The following is an 18667-nucleotide window of genomic DNA, read 5'->3' as shown; positions in this document are numbered from 1 at the left end:
AGACCGACATCAAAGAATGGTGCCTGGAGATGGCTGGAATCCTTTCTCACAATTTGAGCATAATTGGTGGACTTTTTGCCTTTCTTCTCTTTTCAGAGACTTCTCAGCTGTGGAGTCCCCCAGAGCTCCTCACTAAGCCCATTGTTATTCAATTTATATATGAAACCTTTGTCAGAATTAATTCATAGGGCAGGGGTAGTTTCTTGTAGATGTAGGCTGATGACACTCAACTAGATTGTCATATTGAAGCATTAGTTAGCTTGCTAGCATTTTTCAGGGAGTAATTAGCTACAAATTGCGGCATGTTTATATCCTTGTGAAACAGCATTTCTGTCATCTTGCACCAATAATCTGTGCATTACTGCGTTTGTATTTCTGCGGCGAGAAAAAGCACTTGCATAAAGGTTTTGCTGTGAAACCTGATACTATCAACGAGGAACTATATTTTCCAGGTTCCCCAGCCCACTATATCCTGAAACGGCAGGCGCTTCAGCGCCAGTGCTTCGGAGGCAAGCCAGTCTTCGCCGGTCCTCGCCATTACTCGGCTGCGAGACATCTCTCGCTCTCTAGATTCTATACCGCGGATTACCGCAGTAAGTCTAGTACGATGGGCTTCATCAGACAGGAATCTCTATCCTAGATGACACTCCGCCTAAACCGTCTGCTACTTATAGACCGTCTTCAAAGGACCATCTTAGATAGTCACACGGCTTACACAGCATAGAAATGAGTCTTAAGTGGACCCTCACCTACCATCACCCCACACAAGGAGCTAGCCCCTACACTCAATAGGAAGGAAAGGGACCCTCTTGCACAGAAGGGAACGGTGTCGAGACTTACGCCAGCCCCAACCACCGATGCCTCTACAAGATTGTCTACATCGCCGAATAACACATTAGTTCTCCACTTACCCAGGAAGAAGCAATTCTAAATGCACTCAAATTTGCCCTTATTAATACCCAGTCACTGGTAAAACACGCACAAGACATCCATGACTATATAGTGCATAGTAAAGCAGACATCCTTTGTTTGACACCAATGGCCTTTTCATCTCTCAAGCCTCCCCCACACATTCTATAGCACGGATCACAGAGAGGCGTAGAGGCAGGGTGGGCATTATAGCTAGATCAAAGCTAGGTCTATTTGAGATTTTGCATCTCAAAATGACTCCTTCCTATCATCACTGTGAATATTGTATTGGTTTATCATCCTCCCCGCAATATGCCGGACTTTAACGAAGAAATACTGTGCCTAATTAACAACTTTAGTACCCCAAACTCCTCTAATCTTTTTATGGGCGATTTTAACCGATGGAAGGGAGACACAGGTGAAAAGGAGGCAGTACTCCTAAAAGCTGCATTAGCAGACAGTGGCCATGAAATCATAAATAATGAACCCACTTAGGGAATTCCCACATCCTGGATTGGTTGGTCACCAGGAACCTTAAAACAAAGCCAATTGTTAGGCCCACAAACACACTGAAATCTGTCAAAGATCGCATTTTTAAGAAGGTGAGCCCCACTGATATTCAGTATGGAATTGAAGTTATCATGGCCAACTCTAAGCTGACTGACCATGTTGATTGCCTGTTGAATAATTTCACTAATACGTTCACAGAAATGCTACACAAAATAGCTCCAATACAAACAAAAATAGGCAGAGAAAACCCAAGACATCAAAGCTGGTTTACACCAGAATTGGATGTGATGAAAAAGAAAAAAAGGGCACTAGAACTTACTTGTATCAAACATTCTTCCAACACCAGCCGGCAGGACTGGAAGAAATGGGACAAACCATACAGAGCTTTAATTGTAGAAACTAAGAAAAACTTCTATAATACACAGTTAGGACAATCCTCCTGTTCCACGAGAAAACGCTTCAGTATTTTAAAATCACTGGAAAAACCCAAAACCTCAGATCTCCCAGTCTCAATCACGGATCAAGATTGCGCCTGTATAGTGCAAGATTTCAAAGGGAAAATCACAAAGGCAAAGGACAAAATCCTAGCAACACAGAGCACGGCCATGGTACTAAGAGCTCCCAGCAATTGGACAGAAGTTACTATTTCCCACCTGGGTTTCTCTTTCTCCTATTACTATGACAGCGATGACCACTTTGTTGTCTTCTATGAACCCCACCTTTTGTCCTTTAAACCTTTTACCTTCCAAAACTCATATTGGAAAATAAAAACTTATTTGCACCCTTCCTAACACAGTTCCTTAACGCCTCTTTCAGAGATCAACAGGTCCCTGCAGACATTAATAAAGTCATGATTACGTCAATTCCCAAGAAATTGAATTTGGACCACACTGACACTAGCAACCGTAGGCCAATAACAAACAGCTAGTTCCTCTTAAAAACATTGGACAGGTGGACTTTCAAACTACAGGCTTTTATAGAGAACAACAATCATCTACATAGCCGGCAGTCTGGCTTTTGACCTACTTATAGCACCGAGACCGCATTAGTGGATCTCCAAACCCACATGCTCGATATGGTTGAGAGTGGAAAAGCTGGGATGTTGATCCTGTTGGACCCGGGACTGGGGGGCTAGCTAGCCTTTTTGGTTGTAACACCTCAGCTTCTATCCGGGGCTATAGTCCCCTCTGCAACCCCTACCAATGCCTCTGGCAAGGGGCATGCTCGGGAAAGGTGGTCAACTGTGTCAAGTCCTTCTTATCCAATTGTGTATCCTATATACAATGGGGCTCAGCCACATCCCCGGTTTCTTCGATCAAATTTTGCGTCCCCCAAGGAGCTTAAAAATCGCCACTCCTTTTCAACCTGTATATGCGCTCGCTCTAGAGCCGGTTTGAAGAGCTGCGGTCTTTTTTTACCAAATAAACCACTTGAACATGGCGCTTGGCTGCAGGCATTTTCCCTTTCTGTGTCTTATGTATTGGTCTAATTGCTCACACATGCAATTTTTACCCCACTCGCAAACATTTGCATAGAATTTTTCAGCATCTCTACTTTGCACATCGAGCAGATTGAAAGTTTTGTGAATCAGCAAATTGCTGAATGGGCCTTTTCAGTTTTACTTTTTTCACAACCGCACAATCTATTTATAGGATTTTAATTTTTTTTTTTTTTAAATACCAAAACACCTTGGATAGAGTTTTCCATATCAAATATTACAAAAACAAAAAGAATGAAATAATTTGTGACACCTCACAGGCACAATCACGCCTTTTGAAATGTATTCCCTTTTTATTTTGAATGATTGAATTAGACAAACAAAAGCAGAATTAAAAAAAAACAAGAAAAACATGCATCCTTTAGTGGTGCTGCTGTACTAACTAATGCGCTTTCACAAGGTGAAGGTCCACCAGGGAGAGCGAAGGGAAGTTCGACCAATGGAAACAAGGTTTTCTTTAATACAAACAATTGTATTAGACAGCCTATTCCCCTCTGAATGGTTTCTAACTCACTTGCTCCAGTCTAGGGGCCTCATCACGAGTTGGGCGGTATCCCCGGCCGTAATACCGCCGGGGCTATTAGCGTTACCAGCAAACCCCCTGGCGCTATTAGTGCCGGATCACGGGTTTGGCGGAACGGTAAGTCCCCATTCGGTAATTCCCCATTCCCCACTGGGCCCAATGGGGAATTACTACCGGTAATAGAGCCGAAAATTGGCGAATTTGCGACGGATTTACCCCCAACTCAGAGCAAGGGGTAAATCCTGCCAAACCAGTGATTTGGCGGGCCCTTAAATGCGGCGGTAATAGCGTTACCACCGCATTTAAGGGTTACCGCCAAACTCATGATGAGGCAGTAGGAGACTTTATATTTTGTTATTACATCAATAGGCAACACGGCAGATGAGCAAACTTAACAGACTGCTTGCGTCCAGAAGAAAGGCTATCTGTGCAATGGTCCTCATGCAGCGTAAATGCAAATGGCAGCAAATCATAAAACTGTAATTTTGTATATTTAATTAGTACCCTTTAGTTTGAAGCACTTTCCCCCTTAGGTTAATGTTACCTTTGTGCATCACCTGTTTTATTATATCCATTTTATTTGCTTGTTTTTTCCCTCGAATATGTTACACCATCAAACTGACACACTACCTTTTCTCATCTTCATGCTATTGTACAGGGACCCTTTGTGAGAATGCTTCTGTCATGTTTAAATATGTTCGTGCAAACCATTTCTGATCGAAATTGACACCCGTTTTTCAAATAAATACAAATCATGAATTGTTCACACTATGCGCTAGAAACCGTTACAATTTTTCAGAAAACACTCAAGATTTTGGCGGGGAATGGCTAACGCCATAAAAAGTAGTGCGCTTCTAAACATTCTGTAAAGGGCATTTGATGAGACATTTGGAGTGGGGAGTAGCTGTCAGGATGCGTCCAGATAGAGCAGGAGGTGGCGTTCTCTTACTTGCACGAAGAACAGAAGGGGTGACCTCAATTTCGCTGGTTGGTTGATAAGGTTGAAAGGCCGACATGCTGTTGGAGCCCAGCTCACTGCCAAAGATCTCTGGGCTCTGTGTGCCAGTCGAGCTCGCGCTGGTGCCATCTCCCCCATGGTGCGGCTCCTGCTCGTCAAATATTGCTACAAGCTGCCAGGAGACACAAGCAAACATTTTTAGAAAGATGAACACAACTCTTCTGTCAAAGAATATAACACATATACAACGATTCATATCCGAGGGTCTCCACATAATTTAAGGTGACAATATAGATTTACACAAATAAAAAAAATACAAAATTGTACGTTGTAATTTCCTGCAGTGATGGTCGGCCAGTGGCATGAAAAGGGAGTGAAAGTAGTAGGTGAGTGGGCATTATAAATAGCCTGGGAGGGTGGTCATGCGCGAGTCCCCCCCACTGTGGAAGGGTTGTATTCGGGAAGCAATGTGATGGGTGCCTTTCGGGATCGCTTTATACAGTGATTTAAAAAATACTCCATATTGTTATTACACGTAAACAAGGCTTATCTGTTTTTCCACGAAGCAATCAAGGCAATATTCCACTCTCCAGACAAGCCCTATACTATTAATCCATTGCTGTGGTGTCTGGCACAATATTAAACAAATAAAAAAAAAAAAACAATTCTCCTCACAACCCTTTTGCAACATGGGGCTTAAATTGATGGCTACAAGAAATGAACTTTGAATGGAATGTCATTTCCCATTTAGAGGGAGCTGACAGTCGTGTGTATACAAGTAAAACTATTTGCTAAAACCATACATTTTAATCTGCAAGTTTTTGCAGCTGTGTACAACATATGAACATGCCGGGAGCTGCAGAGTTCCAACGTTTGCCAGTGACGCTTACAGTTCACTAGATATGGGCCCTTGCATCGACAAAGAAATGGGACATTGTGAAGAGATGCATCAGAAACCATGGCTTCATGATAGGATAGGTGTCATGCAGTTGTACCACTTGGTCCAGGGCTTAACCGAAAAGACCCACTGATCACCTCATTGATGTACCCCTTGATATATAACCACTAAGTACAAAGCATTCCTCCTACCGTCTGTTTGACAGAAACATCTTAACCCACTGTGCCAACATGAATGTTCAGACCAAGGAAGCATGGATTCTGTCAATCTCATTCGGTACTTCAAGTAGCATGTGTTTTTAGTTTTGAAGCACATTGTCATCACAAGCACAGTCCATCGAGAAGCATTGTCGTTCCTGGCTACTGATCAGGCAGAGGCGTCACTGGGGAGGGGCATCAGGGGGCTATAGCCCCAGATCTTTTGGTTGCAGCCCCAGATAGAAGCTCAGGAGCTACAATCAAAAGGCTTGCTAGACCAGAGTCACGACAGCGCAGCCCTGTATCTTTTCCAGACCTAGCAACGCCCTTGTGATAAGGAAATACACTGCTACGTCACAGTCTGCACTTTGACAGATGGTTTCCAGGAGCAGGTAGGGAGTTTCTTTTGTTGCAGTAATGTGCATGCCCAAGGATGAGTGCCTATAATGGGCGTATGCAACCTTCGGATCTCCAGATATTTTGGACTACACCTCCCATTATTCCTAGCCAGCACAATCAATGGCTTGGGATCATTGGAGTGTTACTCCAGTACAATGGGATAGCCGCAGGTTGCAGAATTTTGGCCTGTAAAATCTGAAGGGGTTAAGGATAGGGAGTTATCCGTGCATATGTGGATGACCACAGGCAATCATTTGCCTCTCACTGCTCCTGGGCAGAAGAGTAACACACCTGTGAAGCTCTATGTGGCACAGGACCTGCCACCATTGACCATTTTCCATCTCGCCCATATATTTGCGCCGGCTGTACTGCATGAGGTACCCTTCAGGTAGTGTCAACACTGTGAAACATGAGAACAGATACAGAGGCAAATTATCAGCTCAGCACAGCCTTCTGAGCAGTAGGACTGGAAGGAAGCATGTGTTCGTGTTCAGCCACAAGGGAGCATGGTGGTAACGACAATAACGTGACATTTAAAAAAACACTTGCTTTCAAAAATTCACCAAATTAGGAGTTGGGATCACCTCGGATATCTACTTTTGGGTTACATAGAAAGTAGTGCAGGCACCCCGTGCTGCGACTATATCAGAGGTCTGCAGCCTGTGGTTCTCTAGATGTTTTGAATATCTCCCAGGGTTCTTCATCATTGTCTATGCTGATGAGAGCTGATGGGAGTTATAGTCCAAAAGATCTGGAGGGCCAAGGGTTTCAGATCCCTGGACTACACCTTGTAATTCTAACTCATCCTTAAGTGCCACGATGGTGGCCTACACTGGAGTCCGTTAGGCTTTACCACTACATGGTAAGAGACAGCAATTAACTTAAATAAGCCAGCTAAGATTTGCCACACATTTTCATAAATGGAAGACCTCTTCAAATATTCGGAAAACGCAGGCAACCTGGTACAGGACCTTTTGTGCACTAAAGCCCCTGTGCTTTTTCAGAAATGAGCTCATGGATATACTGTACTATGAATACAAAAACAAGCATTGGCAATGCTAACCGTTTGGGTTTTGTCTGATCATGGGAAAAGGCACTTGCCAAGAACTGCCATAGTGGTATTAACTGTCATTGATAGTAGCAGGTACAAAATGGTGTGAGTACCTGGGTACCCAACAGCAGTGTCTGTCAAAGGCCTAATACGTGTACGCAAGCCAAAACTGTTGGTTTTGCCAATGCTTGTTTCTAACAGGACTTCAGTGGAGGACACACGAAAACAACATGAGCAGGCACTTCCATTGCAAAGCTTGATGGTACATTTTGATTAAAACGAGCTTAAAGAGTTCCCATGAGGAGGTGTTTTGGACGAGGATGACAGGAACTGGGTGGGAATGGCCATAGGGATAAGCATAGCCATGGGCGGTCAATGAGTGGGCAAATAATCAAACAAGACCTACAAGCTCTGTGTCCCTCGTCATATTCCAATTCGCCCTATCTGTGCTCTAATGGAATAGGTTTCGCTTATAAGTGGCGCAAGAGCCACCTAATGGTTCAAACTTAAGAAAGCAGATGCTCACCCTGATCAAATGCTAGTTATCAGTGCTTAAGCTCTGACACTATAAGAAAGTAAACAAGACCAAACTAAACGGTTAATATAACAAACCGATTCAGAAAAAAGGTACATTTTTTAATTCACTTACACATTTCAATCAAAATAATAAAATAGATCAGTTACTATCTGTACATAGTTTAAAATGAAATTATTCTGCGGTTTCCCCATGTGTTACTTTTAATGGCTCCACCTACTGTACAGGCTATTTGTGCTTCATTTAACAAGGTGCACCTTGGATAATCACATATATCCATACAATGGAAATTGATGGCAAACCCAACAGGAATTGGGTTGATTAAAACATGTAATTGCTTGAAGCACTTATGTTTGTTCCACCACATGCAAGAAAAACATGTAGACCCAAATGTAAATGTTTTTCCAGGAGTGGTAGAATGCGTATAATAAGTTCCATAGTTGGAGTTAAATCTGTTGATAAGGCACATATTTATAAAATTGTCATCAGTAAGAAGTACTTTTAAATGGTCAACTTAGTTGAACTCTAGTTACACTTCAGCCCTCACGATAAGGAATGCAGAGATAAGCTTTCTGTAAAACGGACCCCACCATTAATCTGTGAATAAGCCATTAACAGAGATGAGCAGGCACAAATGTGGGACATTTCTTTAAATACCAAGAAAATAGAGCTGAATGTGAGACAGATATTGGAATTCGCTCAAATCAGGGGGTACAACTATTTTGAGGAAAGCAAGGGCAGAGTTCAGGATGCATGACTAGCCATCAATGACCATTTCACAGGTACAGATGTGCACAAGGCACTGAACCCTGAACTAAGCAGAGCAACAAGGCCTCATCCATTATGTGTCTGCTTCATGAAAAGTGTCCTATTAAATTAATCCTTTGTCCCTACAATATCTGTTCAGCATGTAGATTAATTTCAAAACTCCACCAAACATGGAAACTAAAGCATTAGAAATTAAATCCATCTAAATTGACAAAGAATTAAATGCATTATATCAGTTCTAACATTTGAACCCTTTGCTCACTTAAACAAAACCAAGACTAGATTTGAATTCAGCAAATTGGCTCAATCAGAACAGGATATATAAAAATGTATGAATATATTCACATATTTTAATAACTATGCTAGGTCTGTGTCTACAGACACCTGAAGGATGTCTCTGATTTTTTTATTTTCTTGCGATTCTGAATATATGCCTCAGCAATGACACAGGTCTGCACGCAATTAGAAGAGAAAGACCCAGTTCATTCCAATTTGATTAGAATTCTTAAAGAGAGGGTTTACCCACACTCAAATACATCCCCGTATGGCATGGCAAAATACATTGCGCCAATGAAAGCAAACAGGACTATTCTTTTGGGTCTGAGTATATGAAGGGAAATTATCACACGCTCCTTCAAATCTCAAATAGCTGTTTCATATGATGCTACATTGGTAGAGCTTCAAAGAGGATGCATTTAAAGTTAAAACACACAGGAAGTTGAAGTTGAGAGAGGTTTTAGGAAAGCATCAGCAGAACATAGCCTGTACAACAAGAGAAGATCAGACTTGGGTTCTACTTGGATGAAGCGGATGCAAATACTCCATAAGGTCTTTCCAGGAGGGAGCTGAGTGCAGAAGCCTTTTCCAAGACCTAACTAGATTCCCTGAGCGGCAGTCGGGTGGCACAGAAAGGAAGAGTTTAACTGGTAGAGTAGCCTGGAGCTGTTGGTGCCCCCCACCCCCCCATCTTGTCTTGGGCATTTAAAAGACAAGCCAAAAGTATGTGCAGTATCACCAGTGCATTTAGATACCTCCTAAGAGTTCCCTATAACCCACATATCAGTTAAATGTATTTTGGGGGACCCTGGATTACAAGCTATGCCACTAAATGGGGATTGAGCCTATAAATGACATTTTGTGGAAGTAGATTAGAATAAATATTTGTGAGGGGATATTGATCTCTGACAGGAGCCACTGACTGACTAATTCCGCTAGTGTTCTCAGCAGCAACTATTAACACGGGTTGTGAGCATGGTGTACAATGGACTCAAAGAATTTTAGGGAGTGCTAGACTTTTTGACCTGTAAAAACCATACTTTACATAAAAGAAAATAGGAAGGTGGTTATTTAATTCCCTTCATTCCTATAAAATAATGTCAATTTAAATAACCATCATCAATTTTCCAAACAACACTAAACAGAAAAACAGAATCTTACTGCCAAGTAAATGTAATTTGCTGATTGACTCCGCCTTTCATCCGTCTGAGGTTGATAAATGAGTACCAACTTAATTTGGGCGATAGTTTATATTGTATGTCCAATGTTTTATATACAGTGTTTTGGCAATAGTGCTATGTAAATAACAAATCATTGTCGAAATAATATTGTTTTATGTAGACAAGATGCCTGTATTTATGTGGAAATGTGTGTGTGACTTCCCCAGCCTTGAAAGTTCATTTACCACCGTTAATTTTCTTTTATTGTTAAGTAAAACAGAATATTCAGATCAAAAAAGCATATTTCTAGTCGCAGATTTTGGGGTTCAGATTTTTTGGTGCAGGTGTTGAATCAGGTACTTTCTCAGTGAAATAACTATACAAGAAATTCAGATATATTCCATAGATCGAAATCATCACAGTACATTAGATTAAACACTTCATATTAACCTCTTCATTAATGCCTCTAGGAGCAAGAGTTAATTTATACATCCAGTATTACTCTTTTGAACATAGTCAGATTACGTCTGTCCTCATTTTCATTGTTTAATAGCATAAGAAATGTGATTTTGCATTTGAATGATTCGATGTCTGAACTGTAAGAAATGTCCTACTACTGCTGATTTGTCATTCTTGGTGCTTGAACTGGATTTATGTTCCTACCACGTACTCTGGGTTTTCTGAATAGATTACCCAAAACAATATTTACCACAAATGTTAAAGTTAAAAAGCCTTTTTTCATTTCGAACATTGTGGGTCTATATATTAGAAATCTGCTCAGGACAGGCTCTAGCGGTCTGGCTATCTCAAAAGACTGAACAATACTAAATAGTGTTATGAATATGTTAGACAACAGACTACTTACTACCTGGAGCATCATGATATACATGGCGAATCACTTTAGCATGCGGAATGTTAAAAGTTTCAAGGGGGCGAGTCAAGTATTTATAGATCAGTTGATAATCAGAAAGGTGAGCAGGATAGTATATGGAATTGTTTTTTTGTGTTTATTTGTACACTTTACCCTAGTTAGTACTAGGTCCCAAAACGTGTTGAAGATTAAATTACTGTCTACTTCAATTTGGATTGAATATATGCACAAAAATGTAAAGATAATTTAAACTTGCAAAGTTTTAACCAACTATAAATTGAACATAGTATGTATCTGATGGAACAAAAATGTGAAGCCAGTTCAGCCGGTAAAACTGCTCTGTACTCCTGAGGTCTACACACGGTAGGGACGTTGCATTAACCGTAATACTGAAGTATCATGTTATTAATATTACCTCCATAACGGTGTGTTATGTATAAAATGGATAAGCAATAATCGCTTGTGATTGAAGTTCCCTTGGGGGACAGTTGTGTGTTAGGCTGTTGCAAGTTAATGACTAGTGTTTTGTGTGGCCTACTTGTCCTGTGGGCTAGCACAGAAAGAGTTAACGCAGCACAAGGACATAAATGCATGCGAGGTGTTTTGAGGCGACCTTATGTGTCTAAAACCGTCCTTGCAAAACAAGGCAACACTGGTTTCGGTGGATAATCCTGAACCAGCGCTTTTAACACACTACACTGTACATCTGCGTAAGCGGGCATATTTGGGGTGCACGCTGATGAGCTGTCTAATATGTGCCTAGAAAACGCGTAGCTGTGAAGCAACAGTTTGCAGGGCTACAGTGGCCTGCAATAATAAGACTATGAGTTGAAGAGAATAATAAGGGTAGTTGGTAGGACATGTAGACTGGGGTCGCACATGGTTCCAAGGAAGGTAAACAGGTTAGGGATGGGGCTCCAAGAATATATGTGCTAAAAATGTATTCCTGCATAGGAAAACGACTTCTGCCAAACTCGTTTACTTGCTGGAAAAATGGCCCCAGGCAGGCGTTTGAGTGCTGCTCTCCTTGTGTTAGTTAATACATTTAACCAGGATTGATGGCAGAGCAAATCTAGGCATGGCTCTTTAGGAGGGCAGAAAGCCCATAACCTCTCCTCATTTTACCATCAATTATTTGCCTCCTCTATACCGATATGAGAAATAATGGACCATTAACACAGGGACTTCCGGAATATCTGTGCCGCCATCTGTAAACGGACCAATATAGCGCACAAGCAAGGCAGCTCATCAGCCCCCTAACCAGATGCACGTCTCCCAAGCAAATGCTCTTGAGGGCGGTTTATGCCAAAAGGACAGATTTAATGCAGCAATGCCAAAAGATATCCAATTTTACTAAACTGAAAGAAAAAAAACTGACACACAAATAAACGATTTGTTTTTCTAAAAAAATTGTTATTATGTGAACAAACGTTATGTTTGGTACAACACAATCCTTTTTTAAGAACCAGTTAGTGCCCTGGGGAGGGGAATAGGTTTAACATATTGCAGGAGGCCGCTGCATTTAGTTAATTCAGCACCTGCACATGGAGACCGCAATCATTTGTGCACAGATTCTGCGGTGTTGGGACTTGATGTATGCCCATTATTCCATTTGCCAGCTATCAAACTACAAAAAAAATCGGATACTAGAGTTGGTCAAAGCAAGGAGGAGGACGTAAACCCCGAGTCCTCCAAATGTAAGGGCTAAACTTAATAATGCAAGAACTTGAAAATAAATAGCCAAAGGCCACTTAATAACAGAAACAGGTCAACAAAAGTTTATCTTGTCTATTTATTTTTCATTTGTATGAGTGCACAAAGGCCTGGTTACAGGCATACTAGGTACGTTCTCATATGATTAATTGTAGAGATGGGTCTTTAGGCGTTCCTAGAAAGTGAGAAAGGATGGCTCAGAGTGCATGTGCAGGGCTAAATCGTTCCAGAGGTTGGCTGCCATGTTAGGTAAACTGGGATAAAATGCATGTTTACGAGACCTTGCTGAAGACTGACGAGAATAAAAACCTGTGTTCTGCGAGTATAATGTAAATGTAAACATTCAATCTTTTCAGGACCATTTTACAGGATGGAATAAAATACACAAATGAAAATATAAAAAAATCCAGCATCAAACGTTAAGAGAAATGTCTTTACATTACAAAATGAAAGTCCACATCGAACCGTTTGGACAAGACACTGCATATAGGGAACTGGTAAAGGGCTAAATGGCATGCATTTATACATACATACGTCACCACATGCTTAAACAAGTATCGTCAAAGCCAACAGCTTTACAGAAAGTAACGCATCTCGGTAAAGTAGCTGAAACCAACACTGACAACACATACTGCCAGCATCGCTCCACTGGCAAACTCATGCCTCTCTTGCGTTGTTTTCCTATGTAAACCAGTGGATCTGTATGCCACCGGCATCCACCCACCCCCAGACCAGTCATTTCCCATCTCCGAATCACTGCCGCTTCTCCTGTACCGCCTTCTAGTACAGCCCTTTATTGTTCCCCTGCTTCTATTTTCCCTCCCCAACTTAACCATTGTATGTGCCCTCTGTGTTCACATCAACTTCTCGTCACTTCTCTTCTGGAGCACACCCTTTGCTGCACGCCTCTGGCATAGCGGTCTGGGCTGGGCACTGGAGACCATCTTCCCATCGCATGAAGACAAGGTATTGATGTAAAACACCTTCTCCATCCAGCCCTCCTCCTGGTTCACAGGCAGACACTGTGGTGGTGGCTTAGGTGGGCTGCATAGCCAAAGGAGCCCCATTTCAAAAAGGTGCTGCATCCCTCCACCCAGATAGTTGTCCCCAGTGTCTCTGTGTGGAAATAGGGTTACATGTAACATCCTGTGTATTTATAAACACTGTCCTTGACTTAATCTGTTTGGATCGAAGGTTCCAACCACAAGCCAAAAATGACAGTGGTGCCACCTATGAAGAAAAACGGTGTAGCCACATGTGGCGCTGAAGCCTCAGATATAATCCAAAACTAATGGGGTTCCTAAAGCTCAATCCATGTGCTAAAATTTAGCAAGCAAAGGACACCTTTAGACCTTCGCTTCCAAAGTACAATCCCTCTACACGAGATATCAATATTTGTGCCTCACTAAGTGATGCTAAATAGCGACCTATAAGCCAAAATGTAAAAGCTAACCATACTGGCCGAGAGCAGTACATAAATTACATCAAAATTGACATTTTGTTTAAAGGAAAATCAAAATGGAAACTACATAAATGATGAAGGATCATTAAAATAAACTAAAAGGTGCATCAGGTTGCATTCAATGAGTTTGCAGCAAGAGGGAATGGCACCACCAACTAGACCAGAAACTGTGCCAAAGCATCAGCCTTCATAATAAAAATGTGGCGCTCATATAGCGCTCCATGCTGGACTTTTTTAGCTTCTAAGCAATGTAATAACAGGTGTTATTACCTCGTTTTAATGCTGCTCTTGATCAACCTTGAAAGAATGAAAGGCTAAGTTGGCCCAGTCGCTGGATTCAAACTTGTGAAGGGCATGCACAGGGGAAGGTAACGGCCGACATCAAACACGCAGGAAGAGGTAAAGCCACTCCATAGAGGCCTAAAATGGCCCGCTCCACCTCTTCTAGCCTCTGGTTCCATTAATCCCAACCCTAGGATAGTCACAGGAATAATGTCACCTCAACCAATCACGGACTAGGCTCTAAAGGCAAGAAGTTGTGACATTGGAGGAGGTATTAGGAGGTTTGTTGGAGGCGTTGGGGCGATCCAGGTAAGAGCAGGAGTTGCTAGAGGAGGGTGGAGGCGTAGAGGAAGGAGGTGGAAGGTTGTTGACGAGGTAGGGTTGAGTAAGGAGGAGCTACAGGAGATGTTAGAGGAAGTGAAGAATGTCAAAAAGAAAGTTGACAAGTTGTTAAAAGCACAGGGCCTTGCAGAGGAAGGGCACCATAGCCCAAGGATGGGGAGAGTGAGTGGGCACCATAGCCCAAGGATGGGGAGAGTGAGTGGGCACCATAGCCCAAGGATGGGGAGAGTGAGAGCGCACCATAGCCCAAGGATGGGGAGAGTGCGTGGGCACCATAGCCCAAGGATGGGGAGAGTGCATGGGCGCCATAGCCCAAGGATGGGGAGAGTGAGTGGGCGCCATAGCCCAAGGATGGGGAGAGTGAGTGGGCACCATAGCCCAAGGATGGGGAGAGTGAGAGGACGCCATAGCCCAAGGATGGGGAGAGTGAGAGGACGCCATAGCCCAAGGATGGGGAGAGTGAGTGGGCACCATAGCCCAAGGATGGGGAGAGTGAGTGGGCACCATAGCCCAAGGATGGGGAGAGTGAGAGGACGCCATAGCCCAAGGATGGGGAGAGTGAGTGGGCACCATAGCCCAAGGATGGGGAGAGTGAGAGGACGCCATATCTCTGGGTAAGAAGTGAAGTTGGTGGTGGAAGGTGGCTAGTGAGGAAACGGTGATGCAAACAGCAGGAGGAGGTTAGAGGGATAAATGACCAGAGTTGGTGGAAGGATAGGTCCCAGAGCGGCAAAGAAGATCGATACGGACGAAAGGGGTGAGGGAGGGCTGGAGAGGCAGAAGCAGAGCATGTCAGCTAGATCTCTTTCCTTCTCTACCCAGTCTGCCACTCAACAGACCTAGCCCTATCCGACAAGCCGATGAGCCTGCATAAGAGCAGAAGTCAGTTACAGGTTCCCTAAGCCTGGGGACCCGTCGTTGTGCCAGACGGGCCAGACGAGAAGCAGGGTGCAGGCTTCCCGAAAACTCAACAGCAGAACAATGCAAGGGAGATCCCTGTAACTAACTATGGATATTTACTTTGTTCCCCAGACGAGGGCACACCTTGTTTCACTCCCTTTAATCATTTTGCCCACACTTTGTACACATTGCTCACTAGAAATCACTATCTTTAGCTGATGTGTGTGGCTGGTTGTTGATCGCCAGCCTGACGGTCTCCGTACTACTGCAATATCTAGTTTATTGCATTGATTAGTCATTCTTTATTTCGCCTACATAGCTTTTCTTCATGCGGGTCAACGCACGCATCAATTCTTGAAGAATAGTAAACCCATGCTTCGGATATTTACCTGGTCTTTTAATCCCAAGAAGTACAATATACCTCATGGATGGTTTCCTGGCCCTGGACCAGAAGTCAAGATTGGGTCACCTCTTGCGCCTAGAAACATTATTTACAGTCGCGTTATAAATGCCACATCATATCATTTAATATTCTTTAAAACGTATATCTTGTTATTCTAATAATTAAACAATTTAAGTTATTTAAAAAAAAGATATGCTGGCTTTAGAATGCAGTGCTTGAGGAAAAAAACGTAGCTAGAAGTGAGCTCTCAGTGGATTTGAGGGGCTTCTGCCCAAATGATAAGGTTTTATAACTCATGAATTGAAATTGAGCATTTTATAGACCAATTTCTGGAAACTATTAAGAAAAGCGTCACAGGATTTACAGACAGTTTTCATCAGGAATCCAAGAGCTATTCCAATACGCCGGATGCTACTGAAGATCTATCAAAGTAAAAAATGAAAATTTCTCTGCTGCAAATCATGTATTTGCTGATGGGAAAATGTTCTGCTTCTCTTTGGCGCACAATTATTTGTGCCATACCAGTGAGAAGAGCGTGTAAGTACTACAGTGCAAAAAGTATTAATATGCCATCAAAAAGTGGTAGTACATCTTTAAATGCCGTGCCATATGATCAAACAGGATTTCTTGTTCATGTGCAAAGAGCACGGTTATTCGTATTTACAGAATCAATTTATTTTAATTTTATGTTTCACTTGTATAGCGCCCAGAGATATCAGTGCTTATACAGGAATCGTAAGGGCAAAACAGTCAACAAAAATAGTAGACTGTGGTGAGTACAGGAGGTGTGCATCATTTAAGCTACATATTTGTTAGAGAGTCAGGTTTTGAATAATTATTTGAATGTCAAAATTGAAAGTTTGTTTCTGATGTGGTTGGTGAAAGTGTTCCAGGAAGAGGGGGCAGTCACGTGGAAGCCGTGCGGTTGAATCTGGGGGTGAGTAAAGAGCAGCTGGAAGAGGACCAGAGGCATCGAGTCAGTGGTTTGGTCAGAATACGGGGGATGAGGTAGGAGGGGCTTTCTGATGGAGACAACGGGGCACTAGGACACGTGTTTTAAAGTCGATATGTGCTTTTTTGGGTGGCCAATGGACTTCCCTTCTTACTGCTGTGATGTCGGAGAGTTCAAGGCCTATAGCAGCTCTTAAGTGCCTTATTTTTGAGTTGAAGCTTCTCCAATTTCTTGGAGGATGTGCCAGAAAACAGTAATTTGCAATAGTCGAGCTTGCTACCAATGATAGCCAGCGCGACAGTGAGGTAGTTGGAGGGCGGGCGATGATCTAGTCTCTGTAGGCTGTTGAGGAGACCAACGCATTTACGTGTTGGGACATGTTAAGTTCTGCGTAAAGGTAGACGGCCATTGTCTTGACGTGCTTGGAGACCTGGATAGTGGTTCCATCAATGGTGAAGGCGGAGTAAGAAGAGTCAAGAGAGCTTAGTCAGTGAGTGGAGCCTACATTGAGTAGCTTGGTCTCACTTGCAAAACTATACCAGTATTGCAGGAAAAATTCCTGGTGTGGCTTAAGTATTTCATCGTGCGTGCTGATAATAGGATGATCACTGTGTGAACCGGCCACGAATGCTGCTCAAATACTGCAACATACCATCCCAAGCAGCAGAGTTCTACACAATATGCGAGCACTTCAGTTGATGAACTAGCATGCCAATCTGTGTAGCCATGCCCTGTTTTACCAGAGCAATCCCAGTTTTTCCAGAGTCAGGCACATGGCCAATGCTGCATTCTTCTTTGCCTTCAGAAGATGGTCAGACCAGTTAAAACCGTGCCATGCAATGTTTCCAAATGTTAGTCACATTGATATTCTAGTACCTTCACTTTCCCTTGACAACGCACGTTACTTTCAAGAGTGTCATTGTCGTTACATTTAAAAAAAATGGTAGTTTCAATAATCCTCCTAGAAAAAGGCCAGCACGTTGCCTGCAGAATTGGGTCACAACAATTTCAGCAGTTCCACCCCTGCGTTTCTCCAGTTAAAAGCAGATTGATACTAGTTTCCACGTTGCCCACGTTCAAGACCATTTCAGTTTCCCATGGCCTAAAAGACAATTGCTGTGGAATTTTCCCATTTACCTCATAACTGCCCTATAACATTTTTGAATGGCTCTCAATTACCCCTTGCAATTATCCCAATATCCCAAGAACCATGGCCTGTATGCAAGTACATTGGACGCCTCATCCCACCCAGCACACATACAACCCCACCACCCCACACCATACACACATTCCTGCACTAAAAATTACCTATCTCCAAAAAACACCCCCCATCCCCATTACATACACACACGCACAACTAACTGATGCAGTCTGTTCCTTACTGTTCTCAGTCCATGATATGCACAGACAGGCACAGGCCAGAGTAAGGGAAGGTTAGCATCGTGCGGTGCTTGGCGAATACCTCCCTTGAGCAGGATTTGGCAGCAAATCACTCAGCACTGTGCGCCTCACTTCACCCTGCACCCAGATCCATGCACAGTGCACTGCATGGTGTCAAGCAGACACACAATATGCATGTGTGCTTAATCAACATGAATGCACAGGCAGCATACTGCAACTCAAGTTGCATTAGAGAGCCAGCCCCACACAAGCAATCAACATTGGAACAATTTCTCGAAATTTCTGATAAACCGCTTGCTTAATTGTACGTAAATGTTTGCACAACTTTTGCTAATTGCTAAATTGTACAAAATAGCGGTCCGTTTTAAATAGGTCATTGTAGGTTATAATTATAATTGTGCTTTTATATCACGCTTCTTGAGTGGTGTCCAAGTGCGGGATTGGGATTCGAACGTGGGTTGCCCTGCATTCTCTTCCTTCCAAGACAAACGTGTTGCCCCCGAGCCATCCTTCCTCCCTGAATATCTTTTCGTATAACTTTTCTTTCATGACGACACACCAACGCCTGGAAGATCTTGGTCACGTGCTTTTCTTTTTGGTGGGACGCAATTGCAGAGCCAAACATCTACTCTGTAACCTGCCTGCCTGGGGCGCACCCT

General features: G+C 42.8%; 1 protein-coding gene across 8 annotated transcripts in view; it reads right to left on the bottom strand.

Annotated features, from left to right (window-relative positions):
- Positions 1–18667, bottom strand: part of PARD3 (par-3 family cell polarity regulator) — a 2149932-nt gene that overhangs the window by 1443340 nt on the left and 687925 nt on the right. For all 8 annotated transcript variants that reach the window (XM_069648049.1, XM_069648048.1, XM_069648046.1 and 5 more), the window contains exon 3: positions 4390–4570. In XM_069648049.1, the coding sequence (XP_069504150.1) occupies positions 4390–4570 (181 nt within the window). The remainder of the gene's footprint in view (positions 1–4389; positions 4571–18667) is intronic.

This window comes from Ambystoma mexicanum, chromosome 2q, assembly GCF_040938575.1.
Source record: "Ambystoma mexicanum isolate Mex_15411 chromosome 2q, UKY_AmexF1_1, whole genome shotgun sequence".
NCBI classification, from domain to species: domain Eukaryota; kingdom Metazoa; phylum Chordata; class Amphibia; order Caudata; family Ambystomatidae; genus Ambystoma; species Ambystoma mexicanum.
Note: the sequence above shows the minus strand (reverse complement) of the source record. Positions and strands in the feature narration are given on the sequence as shown.